Genomic DNA, 26,879 nt, shown 5'->3' on the forward strand with positions numbered 1-26,879 from the left:
TGGAAATAGCACTGCCGCAGTGGCGAACACATGGCTGCGGAGCGGTGCCCGCAGCGCGGCTCCTCCGCCCGGCCGCGTTCCGGCCTCGCCGGGGAGAGTGAAGGGGGCCTGCGGTGTGCTGGGCCCTGGGGGCCCCCACGGCCCCGCTCCAGGAGGGCTCTGGGACCTGCCGTGGCGTGGCGGCATCCTCCCCACCGGCTCCTTCCAGCACCCCATAAACTTCTCCGGGTTATCTCGTCGCGATACACTGTCCCTTAACGTGATAATCTCGAGAGCGTGAATTGTGTGCATACTGCAAATGTATATTTTGACTGTGATTGTTTTATTTATTTATTTTTATAATGAGTTTGTATTCCGAAATCAACACTAAATTCTCTTTTCTGACAGGTGTCGTTTATTTCTCTTCCTTATCTCCATAGTAATGTGCTTTGTTGTGACCAAGTCCTTCCTGCTGACCTGCTGTTTGCCCATCTTTCTGATGGGCATGAGGTACTACTTCAGTAGAAAAGTTATCCTGCACTATCTCGATTGTGCGCTGCACACGGACATGTCCGATATTGAGCAATATTACATGAAACCGCCAGGTGAGTACAAATTCCCCGAGGGAGCCTTCCTTCTCCCAGCCTGCTGGGGAACATGGCTGCTCCCTGCTGCTGGCGCCTTTTCCTCCTGTCAGCAGCACTGAGCAAGCTCAAAAGTCACCAGAATGCAGCTCTTTAGCCACACTAGGCACAAAGCCACCTCTGGTTTTGGTTTGGCTGGGGTTTTTTTCTTGGTTTGTTTTTGGTTTGTTTTTTTTTTTCGCTGCCCCCACAAGGTGCCTAGTCATCCAAGGCACCCTCTGTCCACCCCCTGAGCACAGCGCTGCCGGGTCCCACAGCCAGCCCAAGGACTCGGGCGAGGGTGCTCGGGGACAATGATGGTGGAGAATGCAGGTTATTCACTGCAGGCTGGGTCCACCCCAGCCCTTATGTCTTGAGACTGGTATTTCTTTGCTCCTTGAACTTGGTATTAGCTCTGACAGCAGGAGGAGAGGGAGATGAAAGGCCTTTTAGCCCAAATGCATGGAGGAGCACATTTTAGCTACTGTGCCCATTTTCCCATATTGTTCAAGAACATTCCTTAATGTAGGTGTTTTGGAAGAGGCACAGATCAGATATGTAAAGGACTGTTGCCACCTCAGTGACAGTAATATGCGTCCCTCCGTTTGTTACATGTATGAATATAATTAAAAATACAGTATCTCACTATGATATTTTCTGGTTAAGCTATAAAAGATACCTTATGTGATAACTAAAAAAAAAAAAGTCCCTTTAGGACCTGTGAGGTGCCGTTTCCGTTTTTGTAGGCACACACCCATGTTGAGAACCAGAGCAAGGGGATGCCTGGGCAGTCACTCGGGGTTTGAGGTTTGCTTTTGGTGGTAATGGTGAGCTGGGAGAGCAAGGTGATGCCAGTATCCCACCTTAGTTCCATCTTCTCGGAGTACCTGCTCTCTTCTTGGGTATCTACTGTGTTGTTTTTTCATGTGACTGTGTTTTTGCTGTATCATTGCGGATCCCCAAGTGTGACGGACGTCTTCCGGGCACTTTAAGAGGACTCCTAGGTGGTACCCTAGCCACAAACTTTCCCTCACTTTTAACGTGCAATGTTACATTTTGCTACATGTAACCTTGCTAAAATGTTGGTCCTCCTGGTAGGAAAATCCCCAAATAGCTTAGAATTGCTTGGTTTAGATTTCGTTTTCCATTATAGTGTGTGTATCTCGTCCAGGTCTTTGTCCCATATTACACACAGGGTTTGTTTCATTTACAGGGCTTGTTTTTGTAAAAATTAAGTGAATCTGTGACTTGTATTTAAAAAGCTCAATCTTCATTAAAGGTGGCATCACAGAAATAAAAGGGTTCATAGCAAAACATCTCTGCACCTCTGTAGTGAGGTTCAGCAAGGTACTGTGCTGGAGAAAGTAGCAGGAGACTCCAGTAGAATAAGAACATGTAATATGGAGTTAATAGGTGTTTGAACTGCTTTGCTCATTAATGTTCAGGATTTGTGTGGTCAAAGTGGTCGCAGTGCCTGTATTTATAACACTAACAGATACAGAAAATAAAGGAAAAGGACTCAAAGGAAGAGTAATGCCCTCAATTTGTTTAGGGTCAGTAATGTAATCCTGTTCAACTGTGCTGCCAACATGTCTTTGAAATGTTAGCATTGCTTTTATTTGGTACCTGAAAGGGCTAATTGCAAGTGTGTGTGGGCTGTAATTTTTGACAGAATTTAATCATATAATTAGGCTTCTGCCATGCCATAAAAAGCAGATTTATGGAATTGTTGGTGCTTGTTAAAGGTTCTTGATGATAGTGGTGTTAAGCAAGTTGGCTGGAGTAATAATTGGATAAAGACCAGAGAGGCTTTGGGGGCTGGGGAGGAGAAGGGTTCTGCATGCTGGGACCAGTACCCTCAGTGATGCCTGTCTGTGTGCCATGAAGCTGTGCGGCAGTGATGAGCCACACTGGCATTGCCCATCCCACCCAAAGGACAGAACAATGACAATAAAACAAATTCCAGCCCCAACTTTTTCTTTTATTTGCATAGTTTACAAATTAGCACCCAGGCAGAAATGGTTGCAGTGGGAATGAGAAGGGCTCATTGTGTTTCTGCAGCTGAGATATTAGTGAGAGCTTTCTCAATGAGGTGTTAAAAGAAGAACTGGTCACAGCGAGGATAATGGGGTGCAGGAACAGGGGCACAGAGAGGCTGGAGATGGCCAGAGCTTGACTAGATGAATTAAACCCAACCTGATGTAACTGCAACTTGGCCTGGCTTTGGCTGGGAGTACAACCAGGCAACTTCCTGCTCCTTCTTTGGAGGATCTGTGTTTACCTGCTTGAATTTTTATTTTTTTTTTTTCCAACGTGGAGACTAGAGGAAGGGAGCATTTCTGTGGTGGGGTTATGAATTCCTGTTTCCTAGGGTGATGAACACCAAGGTAGAACTGGGACATGGTCTTAAGGTCTTGGATCATGATGTTGGTTGTGGCTTTGGTGAGGTTTTGCCCTTGGAATCCATGGTACCCCGGCACGAAAACGTTTGCAGAGGGCTCCCTGTGGTGCCCAGGGTTGGGGTACGGTTGTATAGAGCATCTACAGCAAATAGCCTCTGGTAAGGCAGGGATCTATGTGAGAGGATATTTTAACTATTAAAATGGGTTGTTCTTGCTGGTTTTGTGAAAGCATCTGCAAAACCTGTGGGTCAGTTTTAAAACAAACTGAAAGGATCCAGTTTGCAATGGGATATCATAAGCACTCAGGTTAATGATTAGTGTTGAACAGTTCCATGAGTTACACTGTATTAGGGTTTTTCTTCTGCAGTTTATCTGAACCGCTCACCTCCAAGTTAGTTATGGTTTTAATTTTCCTCTGCTAGATTTTGTATGAACTGAAAAATATGTGCTGACAGTGATTCTGCAGAAGTACACTAGCCAAAATTTAAATCTTTGTTTTCTCTTGCCCTCCAACACTTATGCCAAGAGTCTGCCAGAATGTTTGGTCCAGTGCTTAACTTGGAGCTTGTACACAATGGTGTGACTTGAAATTGTTCTTAATGTGAAAGGAATTGTGTTGAGTCCTGTGCTGGCGTCTTAAAACAGACAGTTGAATGGTTCAAACACCTTCCTGAGCTCTTTGTAAACTTGCGTTTTTCGTTTTAAAATAGCACTTATTGGAATTCACTTTTTTTTTCCTTCTTCAAAGGCTATGAAAAAAGACACTGGGGTGGTGGAAAAGAAAGGAATTGGATAATGGGCTTAATTGTCAACCAGAGTAACTTAGGCTCTAGTAAACAAAAAAAAAAAAGGAATTCATTTTAAAAAGAGCCTTGCCTTTTGCATTTATCTGTGCAAAAAAGAGGAGCACAGCTGGAGCTTGTTTTATGGTCTGATGATTTTGATGACTAATCAATTTTACAGTGTCTCTTCAAGCTTCTGTCCCCGTTGGTTGTGTTGTATATTTTTTGCAGTGGTTGGTGTGTTAGAGAGATTCTTGCGGGGCTGAGGTCTCTGCTGGAGTGCTGATGGAAACCAGGACTTCTTTGCCTCCAAAGCAAAACTGCTGCTCTCCACAGCAAGTGGAGCTGGGGCTTTGTGATGAACTTGCTTGTCTTTCTGTGGTTGTTTTAAGAGTTGTCTCCTACTGCTGGCTGTCCTAGCAGGGTCTGCCGAGGGGTGTGCATACCTGTCCTGCTGGTGCAAAGACCTAGTGGTGGTGGGAGCTGGCCTTTGTCAGGGTTTTAGGGACTGGTGACAAACTGGGTGGCTGCATAGCAGTGCCCAGTGCTGCAGAGGAGGATGGACAGACAGCACAGATGGGCAACCTGGAGAGCTGAGGTTGCAGGACCTGGTGGAGCATTGGGGCATCTGCCTTGCCCAGTGCAGCAGACAAAGCTGGAGTAGCTGCTGCAGGAGGTGTCAGGCCACATTAACTTCACTGTGCTGAGGGCTGTGGCTTTCAGCAGTGGCTGCACATCTGCAGCTCTTGCTCTGTGGGTGCCTCTGGTTGCCTCATGCTGGGACAGGATGGGTGCCTCTGCTCTCCTGCCTCTATCCAGGGGTGAGCAGAGCCTTCCCATCCTGCTGCCCTTTGTTCCCAGTACATGAGGGTGCAGATGAAGTAGTGCCTGCACAGAAATCCCAACTTCCCTGGGGGACAGGCCCTATGGAAGAGGGGCTGCTGGGGGATGGCTTGTTAGGGTTCAATTTCTGTTGCTCCTGGGTGGCTCAGCCAAACCCAATGGAGGGATGACCTGCCCTTCCTGGCAGGTTTTGGTTTCATGTCCTTCTGCCAGAAGGACACCAGTTGAAGTGGAGCCAGAGTTGTGGTGTGAGGAGATAAGATCCTGTTTGCTTCTCCTACCTTTTGAGGTGTTCCTCGAGTTCAGTGGGATGTTTGTCTGGTTAACAAGCAAATATTTGCGTTTTGCTTGTGGATCAGGCCAGTTGGCAGTGGATTCAATGCCAGAGGGATTGAACCCAGATGTTTGCAAGGTGAACAGCTGGGTATAAATCATGTGGTTCCTGTTAACCTTGCTCTGTGGGTGCTTAGCCCTGCAGAGGCTGTGGGATGAGCACCAGTGAGTTTTGGGGTGCAAGGAAAATACAGGGTCTACCTTGGGAGGAGATCCTCAGCCCCAGAGCTGTGGTTTCTCTGTCATGCCCAAACACTTTGGAAGCCCCAGGGAGAGGGGGCCGGAGGAGTGTTTCTCCCCACCACTGAGCCCCCAGGCAGAGGGTTGGCCATGGAGCCCAGTTCTTCCACATTCTGGGTAATGCTCAGGCTGACAGATAAGCAGGAGCAAAGCTGCCAAATGATAACATTGTTTGGAAAGAATAGAGCAGCCCTTGCTTTGCAAAGAAAGGGCTTAGTTACCTGAGCCAGAGAAGGCTCAGGGCTGCTGCTTCCCAGTGGAGGAATGTGTTTTTGGAGAGCCCTGCCCCACTCCCAGTGCCCAAGAGGCAGCTGGAATCTGAAGCATCCCTATCTTCAACATTTCTTGCTGGCTTATGCAGTGCCCTGACCTGATGCATCTGCCAAACCCCTGAGCTGTCTGTCCTGTATTGGGATTTTCGTTTGTGCCTCTCCCACACACTGCATAGGTCAGTGAGGAGTTCAGAGTGGGGCTGGGAGCTGGAAAACCCATGGGAGAGGCTGTGTCCTTATCTCTGCCTGGGTGTTTCCAGCTCTGCTCCACACCACTGCTGGGAACAGAGGTTTCCTCAGGTGTCTCCTCAGGTGGAGGTGGGTCTGTCCTGTGAGCATTTCACTGCTGGCATCTCTCTGCAATTCCATGAGTGTGCTTCAGGGGATGCAATCTCCGTATAAGAGCCTACCAGATTAGGATTACAGACCTTTCATTTATTTTATAGTGTGAAGTATTTTGTCAGAAAGTATTTCCAAAGCTGGCCTACTGCCAGAGGACGGTCAGAGATGCTGCTGCTCAGCAAGTGTCACTGTTGCTTTTGGGTTTCTACAATTTAGCAGCACAGGAACTTCCTGGTTTGGCATCTCTTATTGCCAGTGCAGAGTTTCTCAGGAAGCAATAGGAAAAACAACTCGTGTTTCCAAGCATTAGGGATGTGCTTTGTCCAGTGTTAGCAATGGACTGAAATATTTTGGTTTCATTTGAATAACGTAAAGTGTCTTTAAAGTTGAGTTGCCTCTCAAAACCCACCTCATCTGACACTGGCACTCTATCACTTGTGGCTGCCTCATTTCGCTGCATTGGAGCCTTGGCTTTTCCATCTGGAGGCAGCCTGTCCTGCAAGCATGGAGCATGGGCACAGTGAGCAAGGCACAGCGCTGCTGGCACCAGCTCCTAACTCCCATCCCGCATTCCCAGAGCTGACCAAGGGCTGCCCTGGCCACAGGCAGCTCTGCCAGCTCCCAGCCCAACCCTGCAACCCTAAAGATAAGTGCTGTGTAGATCTGGAGGTGACACAGCCTGGGTTCCTTGCAGTGCTGAGCCACATGGAGCAGCTCTGCTCAACCCACTGGAGGGCCTTCAGGGTCTTTCTACCCCACAAAACCTTTATTATTAACTTTTTTCGACTTTGGGGGGGTTCGAGTAGTACAGAGTAGAAGTGTGGCACTGCCAGCCAAAGGCCAACATGGGAAAGCTGGAGTTGCCTCTTAAGGGGAGAAGTCTGTGGATTCCAGGCTGTGTCATCCACGCTAATGGGATAAGCATGTTTATGGGCAAGCTGCTGCAGCCTGCCTTCCCTTTCTATTTATTTATCACTGGAGCAGGAACATGTGCACAAACCCATTCCTCAATGCACATATCCATAACACAAAAATAGCTCTTCCTTTAGATCCACAAGCTTTGGCACGCTCCCATGTTAAAATTAGAAGAAAATAGATTTTATAGTAAATTTTGCAGAGCAATATAATCTTTTTTTTTTTTTTTTGTCCACGTGTTCAAAAATTCTCTCTAAAAGTAGTCAGTCCCTCATTGACCTGACCATCAGTTAATGCAGTGGTGTTTGAGCTGTCACCATGACTGGGTGGATACGATGCTCCTGAACGTAAGCTCTGCCTGCAGATGTTTAAAATCCCCAGTATGTGCCAGTGCTGGTCATTAATCTTCAGTACAAGAAGTAACCACTTGTGTAAATTGAACATTAGTAGTATTTTAGGCACAGTTAGCTTCTCAGGACCAGCAAACAAGCCACTCTGGGACCTATGAACATGGAGGTAGGAACATCAGGTGGTCTGGGGTGTTTTTTTTCTGGCTTTGAGTAGTTTTTTTTAATGTTTTCTCCAGTGTTGGATGGGTTTTGGCATGACTGTATGCAATTTCTCACGACTGTCTTAGTAAGTAAACCTAAAAATTTTCTGACTCCAGAATTTTCAGCACAAGTTCAAATGCAAATGTATTGCTCTTATAAAGGGTTTTCAGCAGCTCTTCTTTTTTTCTCTTGCTTTCTTAGGAATGACCAAAACTTAAAACAATTACCCAAAAGTCTGTTTCAGCTTAAGATTTTCATAATAACCTAAATTTAGATTCTGTGTCAGATATCTAACTAGTGGCAAGAGTTTAAAGGTTTAAAGCTTTGAGCCCCTCTTGACACTGAATTTTGGATGTAGGAGCATGAACTGAAAAATCTTATTCCCAAACACATTATTTATTTATTACATTCAGCCTCTTAGGATTATCCAAGAGTGTCTATGGTCATGTTGGTTCCTCCCAATGTGCATGACCAGCAGCCTGAATACTTCAGAGATTGACATTAGGCATTGCTGTCTACTTGAAGACCTCTAAACACATTGAAAAATACTGTTTTCATGTAAAAGTCTAAATGGATGGCCTGATTTTTAAGAAGACAAACCATTCAAAAGCTCCCCAAATTTCAGAGCGGATTTCTGAAATTCCTTTTGTAGGCTGAGATCTTGATTTGGGCAGGTCATATTTAATTACTCTGGATGGGAACAACTGTCAGGGTGTCCATGACCTCCGGGAGCTCTCAGCATTGTTTACTGGTGTATCTGAAAGCGCATGCTTTTCTTTTGGTAGTGCAGTGCTGGGGATCTGTTACAAATAATCACATGTTTGATTCTACTCCCTTCCAGTCTACAGTAAAGAGAGGGACTTGGAGTGTTTTGCTGGTGTCTGGTCCTGCGATGAGCTGAGGGATGTACGAGCCTTTGTTGTTGCTTTCTGCATCAGTTGAAACAGGGATCTTCGAATGTATTTTTAGATTTTTTTTTCCCCTGTAGAAAGCTGAGGAATCATTTTGTTGTCCTGACAGGTGGCTAATGAAAGGATTCTTAAAGAGAATCTAAAGATAGCAGCATGTCTTACCCAGTTTCTATTTACAAATCTATTCCTTGTAACCAAATAATAAGGTTTCAGTTTCGGCTTTTTGGTGGTTTCTTTGTTTGTTTGTGTGGGTTTTTGTTTTTTTTTGCTGAGGGCCAAGTGAAATCACCATGAAGCCTCATGTCCTTTAATAAGGGCGCATCAAAAATTAGTTCATAGTGGTCTGGTTAGAGCCAGGTACAAGCTGTGGTGTCTGTTACAGATGGCTTTGAGCCATTCTTTTAAGTCATCTATTGACCTGCTGGACCCCAACAATCAATTAACAATTTATGACAGCATATACAGTATCATTCACTGTCTTCTATAACTGAAGAGTGTTTCTTTCAAAAATTGAAAAATTTATTTCTTACAGGATAATTCTAAAATTTAGACCTGAGTCTCCCATGGTTTAGTGCCAAGCTGGGCTTCTGATTTAAAGTAGGATTCTGTGAGTGAAAGGAGACATTTCAAAATAGGTAACGGGAAACATATATTGCAGTTGTATTTTTAAGTGGCTACACGAGATATGGTTATTTAAAATTGGATTTGCAACAGTGTAAATGCTAATAGAATAATACAGTGCATTAGTTGCACATCAGCGTGTCCTGCTTGAAAAGATAACTTGCAAGTAATATTTGTCACTTAAAATTCGTGTGCTGTTTCTATGACTTATTCAAGTGGCAAAACTGAAAACCAGAGGTTTTATGAGAAAATGATTTTTCAGTTCAGGAACTGCAAAGTAAAAGGGAGGATGGTTTTGGTCTAAATCAAGCTGATTCACTACTCCCTCTCCCTTTTTTCACTATGAAGAAGAAAGTGTCTGTGTTTAGTGGGGAGTATAATGCTTTTTTCAGCCCAAACCAAAACTGCTGGCTCTGTTACAGGCTTCCTTAAGAAGCAAAGGTCAGACCCAAGTGTATGCTTAAAAAATACTGATTATGGTAGAGCCATCATACAGTTAGTGTTTGTTACCCCTCAGGCAGGTCCCTCTGTTGTTCTTTGCATGGCACTATTAAATCTATACTGAGTCAGTGCTGGGATTGCCTGGATCCCAGACCCTGTTTAAATTACATATTTAGGCATTTTACACCGCTGTAGTAGTTGAAGAAGTGGTGTTGGGGGACTCCATCTCTGAAGTCGTGGCTGCTGGGACATTGCCCGTGATCCCAGGGAGGACCGAGAAGTGTGCTGGTGTCCCGGCCAGCCTTACTGGAGGCTGAGCTGTGTGCAGGATTAGTGCCAGCCTGCCTTTCCTCTGCCTTTCATTTTGCAGCTTTGGTGAATCCAGGACAAATGTGTAAATTGTTTTGCGTTGACAAAAACTGCATTTTTAAGGAAGCTACTTGCCTAGATTTATGCTCGATCACCGGTAATAGCTATACAAGCTGCTCCCGCTCTCTCTTGCCAGTGTGCTCAAAGCCTGACTTGGAAACCAACATCAGCCATGCAAGTTTATTTGCTTTTTGCAGTTGCAGCTCTTGGGCTCTGTGCTCGCACTGCTAATTGAAATGGGGGGCAGTGGACCAGCTGTCTGGCTGTTAGTGGCTCCTCAGTGCACCTTGCATTCAACACTCGTTTCAACAACTATCAGATAATAACATCTGCTACTGGGAACCAATAGGGGTTCCTTGAAGTATTTTTTTTTCATTTTTTTCCTCATGTCCATCCCCTACTACAGCAGTTCTGTATGCCACATTTCCAGTCTTGGGTTAAACTGCAATATTTGCATTTTGTATCCTTTGAATTCTCATTGGCTTTATTGTCCAACCTTGTGTTGAATTCTCCAGTGATTTTTATCTGGTCTAGTTCTGCCTTCATTCATCACTTCTGGCATTTCCCATGAGTGGTGGTCCCATACACAGCATCACTCTGTATCTCTGATCTTCCCCTTATACTTTTAAATTTGTGTCCCTTTGCCTAATTTCATTATATATGTACTTTCTTTCTCTTAGTTTGCTGTTCTGATATTTTGCATGGTGAGTACAAGTATTTTTTTTTTTTTGGTAGAAGACTCAGAATAGCAAAGATGAGAAAATAAATAGAAGTCAGCAGCACAGGGATATTGTGTCTGCTAAGCTGAAAACAGTGCGTCAGTGCACAAAACCCACTTGTCAAAACCCACTTGTCGATGGTGTGGGGGGAAAACATTTTGTCTAAAGGCAAATGAACTGCCTACAACAGGATTTCTTACACCTTCTTTAGAGCATCTGACCCACATCACTTCCAGATTATCTGTTGATCTTTATTGCTATGATTTTTCCTATAAACCTAATTCTTCCCATTTTAACAGGATATATAAAATCATTATTGCAGCCAGAATATGAAAAAAAAAAAACAACAAACAAACCAAACCAAACCACTTCATTTGCTGAGATCAGGGCTTTTTGTTCTTTTTTTGGAGGTTCCAAATCTGTTCATCCTCCCTGGAACTAGATAACAGCATCAGAAACACTGTGTAACACTTCTAGTGGGAATCTAGGGAAGACCTAAATCTGTAGTCTTTCAATTTAAAATAATGTTAAGTAGTAGAACTGCAAAGAGAAGCTTTAGAAAACAGCCTGGTTTGGAGCACCTGCCATTTCTAAGTGCTAAGCAATTCAGATGATTGTTAGTTAGAAATAGCAATAAAAACACGGCAGATCCCTGGCTAGTAAAGTCCTCCTTGTTGGAATTACATTGTTAGTGGTGGGATTTGTTAAAGGGGGAAGGTGAGCAGGGAGTAAATTGTTGTACAATAGGGATGCTAATGAGAGATTTTTTTTTAAATCCAAACTCTTTAAAAGGGGTATTTGTAAAACACCTTTTCAAGCTTTTGCTGCCTGTAAAGTGAATTAGATTCACTTAATGGCTATGAAAATCCTACGTCTGGTGTGGTTTCAGAACCAGCCAGTGTTCAGGGGATAACATCAAGCTGTGCCTCTCGGACAGTGATTTTCATTTGGGAATAAGCCATCATCAGGTTTTACGGGGCTTTTTTTTAGCCATCAGTAGTCTGAAAAACATCAAAGCATCTGCAAGGATTCTTGAGAAGTGGGAACATTTTTCATGGATAACTCAGCTAAAGAGGATTTCAGTGAAATTTAAAAAAAAATCTTACATAACCCCCCATATTCACTGAGACTGAACTCTTGGGACAGTTTGGCTTAAAGATTCAGTGGAGCATTTGCTTTACCTTAATCATGGTCTGAAATCCCTTGTCTCTTGCTGGGAGTTGAGTGTATTACTTAGGGGCATCATTCAGTATAGGTCCAAGTGCTCTTTGGATATTTAGTGGAGACCTGTGACATAAATGGAAAGTGCAGTGGTGGAGTAAACTGGTGGAGTTTGCTCTGTGTGCTGTCAGCTGCCTGCAAGATGAATTTATGATGTTTTAGGGAATACTGGTGCATTGGAAAGGACTTGTAGCTGTGAACCTGCTCTTAGATACATTCATTCTGCCCTGTCTTAGCATCGGGTACAGGGCATTTAGTGTTGTCTTTGTACCTGAGAAAATCCAACAGATCTTCAAAATACTGCATTTCTACCCAGATTTGTGTGGACTTGCACCTCTTCTTGCTGCAGCGCTGCTCGTATTCGTAAGTTGATCCCCCTTCCACAGATCCTTGGTGAATGAGCTTGGCACAGTCTGATGGTGCACGGCATTAAAGTATCTGCTTTCACTGGCCCTGAACAGCCTGCCCTTCGTTTCCCGTATGTCTTCCCGATGGAATGAGATGTGGCCTGTTACCTACTCACTCCATTAATTTATTTTACAGATGTCTTTCAAATCACTGGCTCTTGTGACTGACATTGAGGCTGGGGCTCCAAGGAACCCCATTCGTGTGGATGTGAAGTGTAAGGTGGTGATTGATGGATATCACAGGAGATCTTGGATTAAGCTTTTGTAAGGATGTTTTGACCTGACTGGTCTGGCATGGTAGTCTGAACACGTGGCAAAGTGGTTTTTTTCCGTTTTTTAATTTTAGAGATGTAGAGATTTGCACATGTAATTTTCATTTTCTGCTAATGCATCATCCACAACAGGTCCATTGTCTGTGCCCAGCCTGACAGATGTTCATGTATTTATGGATGTAGAATTTTCTTACACTGCCACGTTAAATAAATGTGCTAGTTTCAGTCTGGAGTGGAGAATTATACCCAAGCCATGTTGGTTTTGTTGTGATGGGAGAGGGATATAGAAATGCGTTGATTTTAACAAGAGTGGGCATCCAGGTATGTGTTTTTCTGCACCACAGCAGGGCTCTGGCTTTACATGGGGCATTGCCACTGGTTTGCTGAGAGTTAAAGATTGAAGCAATGTATGGTGATGGAGGTTTGTGCTGCTTGGGAGGCCTTGCTGGGATCTGCACCCTGACCTATTGAAAGGTATTTCTTCCCATGGCAGGGATTTGGAACTACATAATCCTTATGGTCCCTTCCAACCCAAACCACTGTAGGATTCTATGACTCATGACAGGAGGTGAAGTCTTGACCCAGTGTTTACCCTCCTTGCTGTGTAGGGCTCCAGCTTTACCTTGGCATACACACGTGGGGCACTCTGGAGCAACCTTACACCAGGGCTTTGTTTGGCTGAGTTAGGTATAAATATAACAGCCCCCCAGAGATTAAATATTCACTGTAAATGTGGAGAAGTAAGAGGGCTGCAGGCAAGCAAGGTGTTCATTTACAGTGGGAGCTGCAGTGGGGTGGCCATGAGGAGGTGGTCCCTGAAGGATTGTAGGCTGCCTTCACAGGCTTCTCCTGCTGGAAAAAAGCCTGTGCTTATTTTCAAGGAGAGAGCACTCATTGCAGTAGTGTCCCTGGGATGAGAACGCAGTGGCACCTCTGTCTGCTGATTCTGCCTGGTCATTGGAGTCAGCACCCACCTGGCTGAGGGTTGGGTTGGAGATGTGGGAAGGTGCAGATACCAGGAGGTGCCTGCAGCTGATGGTGGATCAGGTTCAGCCCCACAGCAGCACTGGAGAGCACCTCAGGATGTGGAGGGGAGAGTACTTCCTTCCCTGCTCTTCCCAAGTAGGATGGACTGGTTGGCCTGTCATTGCTTTAGGAAGGCCTCCAGTGTTAGAAGCATGATGGTGTTAAAAGCGCTTCAGGGATACTATGAAGTTTTGCTTCCAGAGTGGTCTGATAGTTATTTATTCATTTATTTATATGGGTCAGGAATTGCATTAGTCCTGTTGCTACCTCTAGCCTTGGATGTCAGAAGTGCATGTCAGAGCACTGTTCAAAGGGAAAGGCCTTGCTTTTCTTTTTTCCATCTTCTTCCATGCCAGGATGAGCATCTCTGCAGAGACAATGTGCCACCTCAACGGCAGCAGGGCAGAGGGGCTGAAGTTAGTTGACCCAAGCCTGGTTCTCCTTAGCAGCTTTATTATCATTTCAGTTTCCTTTTTATTTAGCCACCTGCTCCTTACCCAGAGGTTAGGGGAATAGGTTTGACCAGGACAGGTCAGGCAGGATTGGTTTCATTGAGAAGTGTCCAAATGAACACTTTTGATGAGTGGCTGTGGAGGACAGAGGTTGTGAGATGTCCTTCAGTGCCACCCTCACTCCTCAACTCTTGAGCTCTTCCCAGTCCATTGCAATGGATTTGGGAGGCTCATCTTGGTGCAGCAGCTGGTGACTATTCACATCCTTTGATACCATGGGGTGGGTTGGTCCCAACTGTTGATAACTGGTGTCCTGGTTGGATGCCTGTGCTCTGGGAAGGGTATGTGTGCAGCACCACTTCAAGCTGTTGTGCTAGAAATAGGAAGAAATATTTATTCTTTGCAATAGACTCAAGGAGATCAAGCCATGTACTACCTGACTTCAGACTGTAGTTAGTACCAAATCTGTGTCCTGAACCTTTTATTTTTTTCTTATGTCTTCCTCTGTGTTGAGTAATAAATTCTTTACCGTGGTTTCAGAGGAAATATAACTCCTTGTGACTGCTATTTCACTCCTGCAGATTATTAATACAATGGAAAGTTAGAGGTCAGGGAGGTTTGATTCATTGTGTTAGTAACAAGGTAGGATTCTTGTGAAACTCATGTAATCTGGAGAAGGAAAGGCTTTGAATGCAGCAGCACTGTATCTATCACTGGTATTAGAAGAGTATTGTGGTGGCTTCTCTTTGCCATGCAGGGTTTGGTGAAGTGCAGTCCCTGCCTGTCAGTTCCCAGCACACCCTAGGGAGGAAAGTGGAGGAGCTGCCCTGAGGTCTGAGACTTTTCTGCTCGGTGTTTCTGCACCAGAAATATTGCTCACTGCTCTTCGTCATTGTCGCTCGTTGGCTGCTGTGGTAGGGAAGCTTCCACTCAGAGGCTCATGAGGGTAACAGGAATGTGCTAAGGGGGGGAAAAAACATGTTCAGAACCACTGAAATATGCTGTACAGCATGGTTTGGCTGAATATACGCACACGACTTTACACAACTCACAGCTGAATGTTGTGCTTTTGGCCTTTTCTGTCACTTGTCTGCCTTGCAGATGTAGGTTTGGGGGTGTTTGCAGAACCAACCAGCATCTGCCCGAGCACTTGGGGATTCAAGTCCTGTGCATTGGGATTACATGCTACAAAATGCAGTCAGTTACCTGCCAGGGGTGGGCTATTCCCAGCTCTGCCATGCTGATGCCCCTAAGAGTAATCTATGCAATGTAGTCCTGTTTGGGGCTGTGTTTTGATTCTGAGTGGGGGAAGTTTGGTTTGTTGTCTTTTAGGGTTTGTCTGTCACTTTTTAAGTATGCAAATGTTTTTAGTCGCTCTCTTTGCCTCACCTCATGCTATTGGGAGGGGAGGCACCTGTCAGCCTTGGTTTTGAGTGATTTAAAGAGTTTGCATGCACAGATGTTATTCTGTCCTAGTGCACCATTATGCCATATCTTAAGTATGAACCTACATCTTGGGTGCAGTTCATCTTGCCTACCTTGTTCCTGACTGAAAGTAGTTGGTTGCAGTGAGCTCTAGGCTTTTGCTGTGATCTTTTGCAGAAGAGGGGCTCTCCCAGAACTTGACTCACCTTAGAGCTGGTTGACTTCAGAGCAGCATAGAACTCCTTGGAAATCTTTGTAGAGCTCAGAATTGCGTTATTATTTAACCTTAAGTAAACAAACCTTAGTTTCTCTCTTTGCTGTGAAGCATTTGGTGCAATACCTGTGTAGATACAGGCACTTCTGTTGAATAAAGGGAGTCTTGGCTAAATTTAGAGCAGACAAGTAATGAAGGATGGTGAAAATCAGATCGATTCTATCCGTTTTCCCTGCATGATTTATGGCTAGGCCAACTGCTAAGCTACAGGAAGACATTCAATGGTTATTGCTCTATCCCTTTTTACAGTAAAGCATATAAAGGAAAAGTCAACCCGCAAATAATGAATTCTAGAGCATCTACTAATTGTAGGTTTTCCAGTTTTTTCAGTGTTTGCAAGTGGAAATTGCTGTAAGGTGAACTCAGTACCTTTTGAAAACAATAAACCCATGTAGTGAAAGATTGATGTAGAAGATGGAAACGGAGCCTTAACAATGTCCTTTTAAGGAGCCGGCCTTAAAACACAACCAGCAGCACATTTCATCTTATAAACTAATTTCACTAACGAGGAGCTAATTGTCACATCAGTCTTTTGGAGCTGGCAGGACCCAGGCTATCAAAGCTGGCAGAAGGGCTTGATTTCCTTTTTCCTTTAAACTTATAACTAAAAACTAGTCTAAAATATAAAGCATTGGTTTAGTTAAGGTCTGACTCTGCAGTTGATAGGCTTAATGTGGATTTTGCATGCATGAGGGAACATCTACTCTGAAAGTAGTTTAAATACTTTTTCCTGGTTTTTCCCATTTGTGCAGACCAGTCTGTTCTGCTGAGCCAGCTCCATCGCGCCGGGACTCGTCATCCAGTCAGCCCTGGGGACAATGCCGGGCCAAAATCACATACTCTAGTCTTTATTCACTCCTTTAAGCTATTTAATTCTTTGCTTATTGATAACAATTGCTCACATGCCAAACCCACAGGCAGTGCCTGGTTTCTCAATCTGTGCTCTCCCTTGATGACCCAGCAGCAGGTAGAGCACTGGTGGTTTTGTATCTCCTTTCTCGGTGTTGTGTCCTTCTTTTCAGCAGCAGAGAGATGGGCCAGGCTAAATCTGTCCAGATAACCAGGCAATTTCTAATCCCCCACAACTGCTTCTGCAGTTTTTTCTTGAACAGTTGTTATACATTGGCTTTATTACAGTCTTTGCTTTTCAAGGTGCAGCATGGCCAGCAAAAAGAGCCTGATAGAAGGTTTTAAAGGCCTGCTGTTACACTTCTTAATATAGCACCCTCTGAAATGTGCTGGAAGGGCTGTCTTTATCCCATCTGCGGCACCGCCTGGATTTCTAGCTGTCTCATCAAAAGCCTGTTCCTGCGCTGTGCTGAGCGCTTCCTGGGGCTTTGCTGAGCCCCCCCTCCAGTGCTGTCACACACAGTGACACTCTGGGCCCCGGGGGACTGGAGCCTGTTTGAAAAATCAACCAGTGAAGTGCTGACATGGGGGGCATGGCCACTAACAGCTTGCATTGATCCAGACGTCCAGCCTGGGCCCCCGCAAAGCTTTGCAGAGTGAGGTGTGTGGGCAGGAACTGTCATAGAGGTATTTCAAAGGAACAGGGTGAGGTTTAAAGCAAAGGTTTTAAGAAGATTAGAATGCCTGCTAGGTTATGTCCCCAGCAGTGACAGCAGGAGATGCTGTTTTAGGACCAAACCTGGCCACTTCCTGAAGTCCCTTTGCTGCAGAATGTGGGTTTTATTTTCTTCTGTTGAAATATTAGAGTGAAAGTAAACTATAGCTAGCCATCAACATCTTAGGGGTTTTCTGGGGGCTTTGACACCCCAAAATGGAATACCTGTGGTACAGTAGTTGGGTGCTTTTGAGGAAGGATCAGCTCCATCAGGAAGTGCGGAGCAAGCACTGATGAAAGTCAGTTCTCATACTGTTATTCTAAATTGCAACCCCACCACCCTTTCCATCCCCAGGTGAAGGTGAACCTGGGCTGCAGCAAAACCCCCCAGTAGGACTGTCACCTGTACAGCATGTGCTGCTGCTGCAGGTTTATCAGCACTGGCACGTTACAGCATATACCAGTCTGAATACAAATATGGGTTTGGGTTTGCACAGATGTTTAGGCCAGCTGTTGCCTGCAGTCCAAAACCTCATTGCCTGGTCTCTCATTTTATGCTCAGGTTTATCAGATGCAGAGGCCACCTCTGAATTCTTGTCTCCTGGGGCAGTTTGAGACCCATTGTTGTGGCAGAATGTGGTCACAGTGTTTTCTGGTAGCTAATGTGGTTCCATGGACATATGGTCAAATGCTGGATGTCGCTGTCATCCCACTGATTCCCTGCTGCTTGCAGCTCTGGAGGCTTTGCCTGAGCTTAGGGGTTGTTGCAAGTAGCTTCAGCCCTCGGGAACAACACAGGTGAAAGGTAACCAGGATGGAAAAGAAGGCATATGGAGAAGTAGATGAACTGGTTGCTCAGAACCAAATCCTCCATCTCTCTTCATGCTGTGTAGGTGATCTCATCGCCTGCTGACCAGATGCCCCATGAATCAAGGGATGTCACCCACCCTTGGCATATAGATGCGCTGCCCTGTGCTCTTCCAGCAGGGAATTGTTTATAACAGGGCAATAAGTCCTGCAGTGGTAGGTTATGTGGAGTTATTTATGAGGAGGAAGGAGTCTCACAGCGTTTCTAATTTCGTGCATGAATAATTCCTGTGTCCCTGACATTTTTTGTTCCCCTATGCCTGGGCCTTGTGTGGTGCAGTGGGATGCTTGTGCATGTCAGGAGTTTCGGAGTCGGGGTCTCTCGCATCTCACCCAGTTTCCGTAGATATAAACTACACTGAAATGCCATTATTTTGTAGGAGCCCTCCAGGAATGCCTTTAACTGAAGTCAAGTGTAGAGTTATTAGCAGAACTTGTGGGAGCTGCCATGCAGCCCTGCTTGAAGGCAAGGGAAACTAGAAAGGTGGAAAGGAGAGAAACTCAACGCACGGGAAAGATGGAGGTAAGGAGAGATAATGGGATAATGGCATACCTCATAAACACAGACATAAATCCCTCCCCATCCTGGCTAGCCGAGCAGCTGCAGTCAGTGGCAGGGACAGCTGTTGCCTGTCCTTGGTTAGTCCCTGTGCTCAGGCTACCCATGTCTGGCTGGGTGGCAGCTGCTGTGCCACGTCCATGCCCCAAACTCCTCCTGCTGGCAGCATTCACATCACAGCAGCCAAGCTGTCCCTGGAAGAACCTCTTTTCTCCCTTGATGTTGATTTAACTCGGCTGGTCTGCCCTGCATTTCACCAAGGATGGAAGAGAAGGAGGAGGGAGAGTTGCCTCAAGTGCTCAGTGCTTCTTCAAAACCCAGACAGGATAAAAGGGCAGGGATTTAAATGGCATCAGCCACACACAGCCACGGCACAGCCAGCTTTGGGCTGTGGGCTCTATCCACTTGCTGCCACTCACAGTCTGTCTCACTGACAGTGATGTATATAAATAGTGCTGGCAGGAGGAGAGGGCAGACACTGAACTTCGGGGCTTTTTAATGGGTTATCTGTAAATAGGTAATAATGGCACTGCACTGTGTCCAGTGCAGGATCCCCTGATTCCTTCTGTACTGCCCTGCTTGAATCATCCCTACTTGGCTCAAAAGGCTGCTGCTCTGGCCAAAATCACATCAAGAGATGGCACAGGAGGCTGAATAAGTGACTCCAAGGGCAAATATTTAAAGCTTCATGATGGGACAGCGTGTTGCATTTCCTGTGTCCCAGTGTTTCCATGCAGAGGTGTCACACCAGGCTGTGCCACAGAACGTCAGCAGGTTGCAGGGAGGAGTCGGGGGCATTCGGATCTCTGGGATTAGCAAGGCTGTCACTTTTGGGAAGCCTTTATGTAGGTATATTAAGAACAAGGGACACAGGCAATTGCAGATCCTGTCCTATGGAAAGCATGGGGATGAATTTGAGTTTTTTGGTGTTTCGATTTTTTTTTTCCCCCTTTTGCCCCTTCGTAGAAGCCTGAGGGAAACGTAGGAGAGAGATGTTTGCCTTGTGCAGGATGCTGCTTCTCCCAGCAAAGCCCTGAAGACACACAGTGAGCCTGTGGGCATCCTCCCTCCCCATCCCAGACCTCACACCTGCATGTCACATCTCTGCCAGGGATGCAGGTTCCTGGTTTTAATTTTGGAAGGCCTGGCCTTCCAAAAGAGAAACTCTTTTGGAAGAGTTTCTCTTACTATCAGCTTCCTTTTTTTCACAGTGGCCAGTCCCTGGATGCTTTCCCAGCTCTGCTGTAAGCATGCAGAGGAGCTGGTGCCTGCCTGGTGTGTTCCCAGCAGTGGTGATGGTAACTGCTGAGCATCTCTGCCAGTCCCCTCATCTGGAGGGTGCTCCAAGGACATCACCTGGGACAGCTTTGAGCCGAGAGGGGAATTGCTTATACTTGTGTCGCTGTGACATGCCAAAGCAGAACTGAAAGTCACAGTCAGTGCTTGAAGGGATATTGCCTTGAGAAGTTGCGTGTCTGTCTGGAAATTATGTTCCACAAATAAGCCTCTGAGAATTAATAACAGCTCTGCTGCAGGAGATAGTAGTGCCACCTCTGAAGAAAGAGGGAGAAGACTGGGCCTTTCATACATACTTCCAAGGAAAACTTCTTCCCACAGGGATGCATCCGTGTGAAATTAGCACCAACAGTGGGTGGTGGCTGCAGGAGCTGCTCTGTCCCCTCTCCAGCTCTGAGAAGAGTCACCCTTCAGTGTGTAGGTGCTGGCACTAGGGAGGACCCAATTTTGAGTTAAGGATGTTTTGAGGAAGCAGAGCTTTGCCTGTTCATGTGGGAATACTAGAATTTTCTAGGAAACAAAGGATCTGAAAAGTACCTACCTGGAAGACAGAGCTTTGCTTTTTCAGAGCAACACACTGCTGTTAAATTCTGGAGTTTGGGGTAGTGGTCCTTGAGTGCTGAGTGCCTTAGGAAAGGTGTGGGAACCTGCTATTGTCAGTCATATAGGACTCAGGCTGGTGGGAAAGGCTGATGTCTCTCTGTTCCCCTCTCTTCTAGCAGTACTCTCTGCTATTGCTTTTGGCTCCAGTCTTTCCACCCATCCACCCACTGGCCTTTTATTCATCAAAAGGTGTAGAAGAATTTGCAGCAAAAATAAATGAATTTATTTTCACCCACCATCCATCCTCGTCGGCTGTGTGGGGGAGAGCTGTGCAGCTCATGACAGTGGAGGAGGGTGGGAGAGCAGGTTTGCAGGCACAGCCAGATAATTGCATGGCATGTCCTCCTTGGCAGGAGTGGGGAATAAGTGGCCAGCATGCCACCACTGCTCCAGGGAAGTCCTTGGGGTGCGGCACCAGCAGCAGTGTGTGGAGCCTGAGGGCAGCCTGTGCTGTGGGAGATGAGTGGGTGGATTAGAAGAATGCTCTCTTTTGGTCTTCAAAAGCTGGGAATCATCCTTAAATTTTGAGCAGAAGGACACTGCCATCTTGTGTGCTTTCAGGTCCTGGGTACCATCAGCTGAGGAACCATGTCTGACCTTGCTGTGAAGGATGAACAACCCAAAATCGTGTTCCTTGTTACATAAATCACAGCCATTTTGTGCCTTTCTCATAGATGCCTGTATTGCAGGGTGTTGGGTTTTTTTAATAGAAGTTTGGGTTGGAAGAGACCTTTAAAGACCAACTAGTTCCAATACCCTGCTGTGGGCAGGGACACCTTCACTTGACCTGGTTGCTCAAGCCCCAATCCCACCTGGTCTTGAGCACTGCCAGGGATGAGGCATCCACAGCTTCTCTGGGCATCCTGTTCCAGTGCCTCACAACACCATCATTGTAAAAAGGTTTCTTCCTTTATTATGTCTTTTGCCTGTAAATTCCTGATGTCGTGTGGTGAGGCAGCAAGCTGAGGGAGTGGAGAGAGCTAAGGAAGGTAGTGGTGCGTTTTCCATGGCTGCTTCTCCTCACTTTTGCAGTTGGCAGCCCTGAGGAAGCAGGGAACAGTGCTGCAAAGAGGCTTGGTGTTTGGCTGGGAACAGCTGGTGCCTATGGAAGGTACCTCCAGTGCTTCAGAGTGCTGTTCACAGGGCAGCTCTATTTACATGCAAGACATCCATGAAGAACAGATCTTGGAGAGCTGGAAGGGCTTTGGATGACCATAGTGATGGCTTGGCAGGTGGACTGCAAATGAGAGTGAAGGCAGAGAGAGAGATGCTGCCACAAGATGAGTATCTGAAAGGGTAGGGAGAGTTGTAGCTGTCAGGGTCTGTGTTTATCTTTGCAGCAGTGATTATTTTCAGATAGCATGTGAGAGAGTAAAACGTCAGCTCCTGCTATTAATAGAGCTGCAAACAAGGCTGCTGCTCATTACTGACAGGTGAGATGTGTTAGTTTGTTTCATCCTAGGTAGGAAACAGTTCAAAACCAAGCTCTGAGTCAATCCCCTCGGTCAAGAAAAGGTGGGGAGGAGACCACTCCCCCCCAAGCCCTGGGGTGTGGCAGTGCAAGGTGTTTTTTCCAGGGTGCTTCTATGCTGCTCCAGAATAAGTGCTGCTGGAAGAGTGGATATGGTGAGGAGCTGCAGCTGGCTAGCATTGTGGAAAACATGGAATCATAGATAGTTTGAGTTGGAAAGGACTTTTAAAGGTCATCTAATTGAGTTTAGGTATAAAGCAGTCTGAAGACCTTCAGCACTCCTGCTCTGAAGCTGGAGGGTTTTCCCAGAGGAGAGAAGGTCTCAGCCCAAGACAGCTTTCAGTGGCAAATCCTCTAGGCAGCTGCATAGAGGAGGGATTTGACAACCTCACAGGGGAAAGCTATTCCTGGGCTTCCTTTGGGAACTTGAGGTGTCTTCAGTAAGGTGAAGGATCCGGCCACTGGTGATCCTTGGAGCAGATGCAGACACGAGGTGGGCAGTAGGGTCGAGCTTTTGGGGCCTGGTGGTGCTGGTGTAAGCGAGAGCTGCACACGACTTGTGTTGTTTGAGCAGATGTGTCCTGTCTGTGGCTGATTATAAGCGTTATGTGCACAACACACACTGGGAGATGTGCCAGATACTGTTTCTTTTCACGTTGAACTCAAAATCATTATAATTAAGCTTTAAAGTTGTAAGTAAAAACTAACAAGGAGTGCAGGTTTGCTGTCATCCTGCTTGCAACCAGGGCCAGTCCCTGCTGGGAGGGACAGGGGTGGGGGTGTGGAGAGGGCAGTCAGAGGAACTTGAAATGTGGAGGTTTTGGGGGTCTGCTGTGGTGGATATGTCCAGATTTGGGGTTTGAACAGGCAGAATACCCCAAAGTACTAGAAATGTGCCGTTTTACAAATGTGGGAAGTGTTGCTGAGTGAGCTTTAGCAGCCTCTCAGGTTTGGTGGGCAGAGACAGAGAAGAGGTGTTTGCTAAGAAGGGAAAGCAGGGAATAAAAATGGGAAGCAATCACGGAAGCAATTGTGTAACCTCAGGTTGAGAGGAACCTAGGTTGTGTCTCTGGTTTGAAGAAATCGAGACAACCTTGCTGAAGAAGCAGCTCCAGGAGGAGTTGTTGTGCATGGGGCTGGATGAGGGGGATGTGACAGCTGTGCCACTGGCTGCATCTCAGGGATACCAGCTGATGGCTGCTTTGTGGCGCTTTTGGGGGCTGCCCCACAACTGGGTGGTTGCTGGGGATGAACCTCCTTTTGAGACTGCACCACAGGAGCGATGGCCGTGCATGTAGGGGTGAGGATCCCTGCGGCCCTGGTGTTGTGGTGTGCTTGCCATGTGGCCAGGGGTGTGATGGATGGGCTGGGGAGTGCCTTGGGCACCACCACCACGTGAGGAACAGTGTAAAAACAGCGGTGAGCTCTCTACCCTGTGATTTGTATTCGGAGGGAGGGCGGCTGCTGGGTTTCAGTGCTTGTAGGTGTTCATCTGGGGTCGTGTCTGAATAAATTACGTTGTGAGATCCAAGCGAGCACAGGGGAACAAGCTGCACTGTCAACGCGGCAGCGGAGCAGAGACATCTTAACTGCTCGTGATAAATGGGTCAAGATGGGCCCCGGTGTTTTAAAAATTAGCAGTTGGCCTAGATAGCAGCAGCAAAATGACTTGCAGGGGGAACAAAAGTGAGCGTCACTGGAGCTGTGCATTGCTCTGAAGGTGGGGACGAGCCTGGTGTGCTGGGGTGAACCTGGGCTGGTTCCCCACCCTTTGTTTGTACCTGGCTCTTCCTTGGCAGCTGGGCTGTGCTGCAGGGAAGTGGGGAAGACCTTGGCCCGTTTCTTTCTGATGGCTTTGTGGAGTCACAAGGTGCATTTGTCCTGCAGGCAGCAGGCACCTCCCACTGCCCCTCCAGTGCTTTGCTTTCCTCCAGTGACAGAGTAGTCCGAGTTGTTTTAATAATTTCCCTCCCCAGTTTTGTAGGGGAAGTGGTGCTGTGCACCCCTGAGCACCCACCTGGGCTGTTTAACTCTGGTCTTTACAGAGATGTGTCGTGCATTTGGGTTTGGTTGATTGGCAGGGTTGGTGCTAAAGATGGAGCTGCTGCCCAAGTCAGGTTCTCTTCTGCTTCGCATTGGGGAAGAAGGCCACTGCCTGCACCAGGGGTTTCTCCTGTGATGGAGTCCTCTTCCCCTGGATGAAACCATGTTGCTCCAGAGCACTGAAAGCCAGTGCTTTTCTTCTGGGCAAGACACCTCACAGCAGAGTGACTGTGCTGACCCCCCTGTACCCCAAAAGCACAGCCTATTCTTTAAGCTGCATCCTCATCCCCGGAGCAGCGTGCCCACTGACCAGTGCCAGTGTAACTGAGGATGGGCTGGTTTTGCTTGCTGAAACTATGTGGGTTTGGCCTGAGTTGCTTGAGCACAGTGTTTCCAGCTCGTGAGAGGCTCTCACCTGGCACAGGGCAGCAGAGGAGGAGCAGCAGTAGCTCCAGAGCAAGGGGGATCTGGCCACAAGCACCCCAACCTGCAGGGAAGGAGTGGGTGAGCCTGGTCTTGACTGTGCACAGGAGATGCTCTTTCTAGGAGATGTTTATGCTGTTTTCCCCTGCTGGTGTTATGATGCCATTAATGGTCCCAGTTTCTCACTACCAGCATCTTGCTGCCCAGTTTGGATTTTCTGTTTGAAGCTGTCTTAGGCAAGTTTTGCACTGAAGTCTCTAAGAGGAGAATGTACTTACATATCCAACGTGCATGGAGAGAGGTCAGAAATAAGCCAGGCAGTCACTTATTTAACTTTTCATATCAGGTCCTTGTGGATAGAGAGGCAGGTGGCAGGAGGAGCCACTGGGAGTCCTGAGCAGTCAGGACAGCTATTGCATCACACCTGAAAAGCAACATGCTCATGAGTCCCAATGTGTCTGTCCCACAGCAGGCACAGCTTTCCCCAACCTGGGGAGGCCCCACCAGCTCCTCATCCCCCACCACAGAGGCTCCCATCCTGTTCTGAGCTGGCTCCACGCCTCTCACCACAGCACTAGGGAAAGAAGCTCAGCCTTTCCCCATCCTCACTGTCATTCAGTTGAATCCTGCCCTCTTACATCTCCAAAGATGCTTTGTGCACTGCCCTGTGCTTCTCCCCCATGAGCTCCTGCCTGAGTGCTGCCCCTGCTCTCTTCAGAGGCCACAGGTCTGCCCAGAGCACACTCTCAGCTGGTGAGTCCAGCTCACTGATGTCCTGCCCATGCCTCAGGCAAGCTGTTGACCTGGAGATGAGAGCCTCTGAAAAGTGCAACCTCCAGTAAAGGAGGATTTTGGCAGCAAAGAACACAACAGGCTGCCTGTGCCAACCCCTCATCACAGGGTGTGATGCAACAAGCAGCCAGGGTGGGTTTTGCTGTGCCGGGAGGGATCTGGGACTCGCTGCAGTGAAGTAACATGGTAGGACAGGAGAGTGTGACTGCGAGCAGGTCAGAAGTTGCCCATCATGTACTACCATTGGCTGGGGACTGTTTCCTGTCTGTGAAGGCAGCCAAATGCACTTCATAACACCTGGTGCCTGGGAATCTTCCTTTGGTTCGTAGGGACTTTGCTGTGCATTTTCCTTGGGACAGCAACATTCCCTTCAGTGTGTCAAGAGAAAAGAGTTTGGTCCTTATTTATGGAGGTCGTTAGTCCCCACGTGTGACAGGTGATTTTGGACCCCAAGCCCTGCTCCCACTTGTGCGTTTGGCAATGGGCACTTGTCTGTCCAGGATGGCTGGTGACTACATGTGCTGCTTTGTCTCCCACAGGCTCCTGCTTCTGGGTCGCCGTCCTGGACGGCAACGTGGTGGGGATCGTGGCGGCGCGGGGCAACGAGGAAGACAACACGGTGGAGCTTCGCCGCATGTCCGTCGACTCCAACTACCGCGGCAAAGGGATCGCCAAGGCCCTGGGCCGCAAAGTGCTGGAGTTTGCCATGCTCAACAACTACTCCTCCGTCGTGCTGGGAACCACGGCCGTGAAGATGGCAGCCCACAAGCTCTACGAGTCCTTGGGGTTCAAGCACGTGGGCGTCGTCGAACATTATGCCCTGCCAGGGATGACACGCTCCTTACTGGAGAGAATGTTTTTCCAGGTCCGCTACCACCGCTACCGCCTGCAGCTGCGGGAAGAATAAAAAAAAAAAAAAACAACCCCAACCAAACAAACGAGAAAAAAAAAATTTTTTTTCCTCCTCTTCCTCCCCCTTCAAAAATAATAAATTACCCTTCTGTTTCTCATCACCGTTGATTTGCCAATTTTGGGTTGAGTTTTTGTTCCCTCATGTCACCTTTTGGTTTGCTCCGTTCAGCTCCATGGGCCGGCCCTTCCTCGCATGCTGTAGGTGGTGGTGCTGGGAGTCCTGCGACCCGGCGGGGCAGAGCGGAGCAGCGGCCTCTCCTTCCCAGGTACCTCCGTAAAGCACAGAAACTTAACTGCAAAATAGTACCACTTGCTCTGGTGTACATAGTCTTCTCCTTTTCCAAATGTAAGATAATATAACATAGTGATGCATTCATAATAGCGCAGAAATATTACTTGAATGCAGTTTTCAGTATTTCACACACCAGTAAAGTAGAACACGCATTCGTCCTGCCGTTATTTACTGGTTAATAGTTTTCAAAGAAAAGGTGGGGGGCAAACCCCGCCTCCCTGCCCCAACCCGCTTGCTACAATGCATGAAGAGGAAAGCGCGTGCACGCACTCAAACACATCGCACTGCCACCACGGCACTGGTGTTGCACTTTTTTTGGATGTGCCTCATTCTGCCAAATGCCTGAGAGACCCTGGGTGCATCCGGTAACCACAACTCCACTCCACCTCCCCCTCCTTCCTAAGCCAGCACAGACTCGGACCGGCTGAACTGAGCCCCATTGTACCATAGTGTGAAGTTAAGATCAAACCTAAATATCTCCTGTGCTGTTCCGTAGCCACGTGTAACCTGCAGTCCTGGGCCAGACTCCGCATGTGCGTTGGACTTTCTCTTTGCTGCCTTTTGGGGGTTTTTTTGTTGTTTGTTTTTATTTTTAAGGGTTATTTTGTTGTTGTTGTTGTTATTTTTAGTTTTGGCT

At 47.0% G+C, this 26,879-nt stretch overlaps 1 protein-coding gene across 1 annotated transcript; it reads left to right on the plus strand.

Annotated features, from left to right (window-relative positions):
• The first annotated feature begins 30 nt into the window (after positions 1 to 30).
• Positions 31 to 25,954, plus strand: NAT8L (N-acetyltransferase 8 like). The gene is made up of 3 exons (XM_029961640.1): positions 31 to 113; positions 388 to 584; positions 25,578 to 25,954. The coding sequence occupies exons 1-3, from the start codon at positions 31 to 33 to the stop codon at positions 25,943 to 25,945; spliced, it is 648 nt and encodes a 215-aa protein (XP_029817500.1). The 3' UTR covers positions 25,946 to 25,954.
• The last annotated feature ends 925 nt before the right edge of the window (positions 25,955 to 26,879 follow it).

This window comes from Manacus vitellinus, unplaced genomic scaffold (genome assembly GCF_001715985.3).
Source record: "Manacus vitellinus isolate BGI_N305 unplaced genomic scaffold, ASM171598v3 scaffold_0_pilon, whole genome shotgun sequence".
Taxonomy (NCBI): domain Eukaryota; kingdom Metazoa; phylum Chordata; class Aves; order Passeriformes; family Pipridae; genus Manacus; species Manacus vitellinus.

Excerpts from the sequence above, each read along its gene's own strand:
- NAT8L (XM_029961640.1), top strand. The coding sequence starts at position 31 with ATGGCTGCGGAGCGGTGCCCGCAGCGCGGCTCCTCCGCCCGGCCGCGT. Across the intron at positions 114-387 it reads GAGAGTGAAGGGGGCCTGCG|GTGTCGTTTATTTCTCTTCC; the intron begins GTGTGCTGGGCC and ends CTTTTCTGACAG. Across the intron at positions 585-25,577 it reads ATATTACATGAAACCGCCAG|GCTCCTGCTTCTGGGTCGCC; the intron begins GTGAGTACAAAT and ends TGTCTCCCACAG.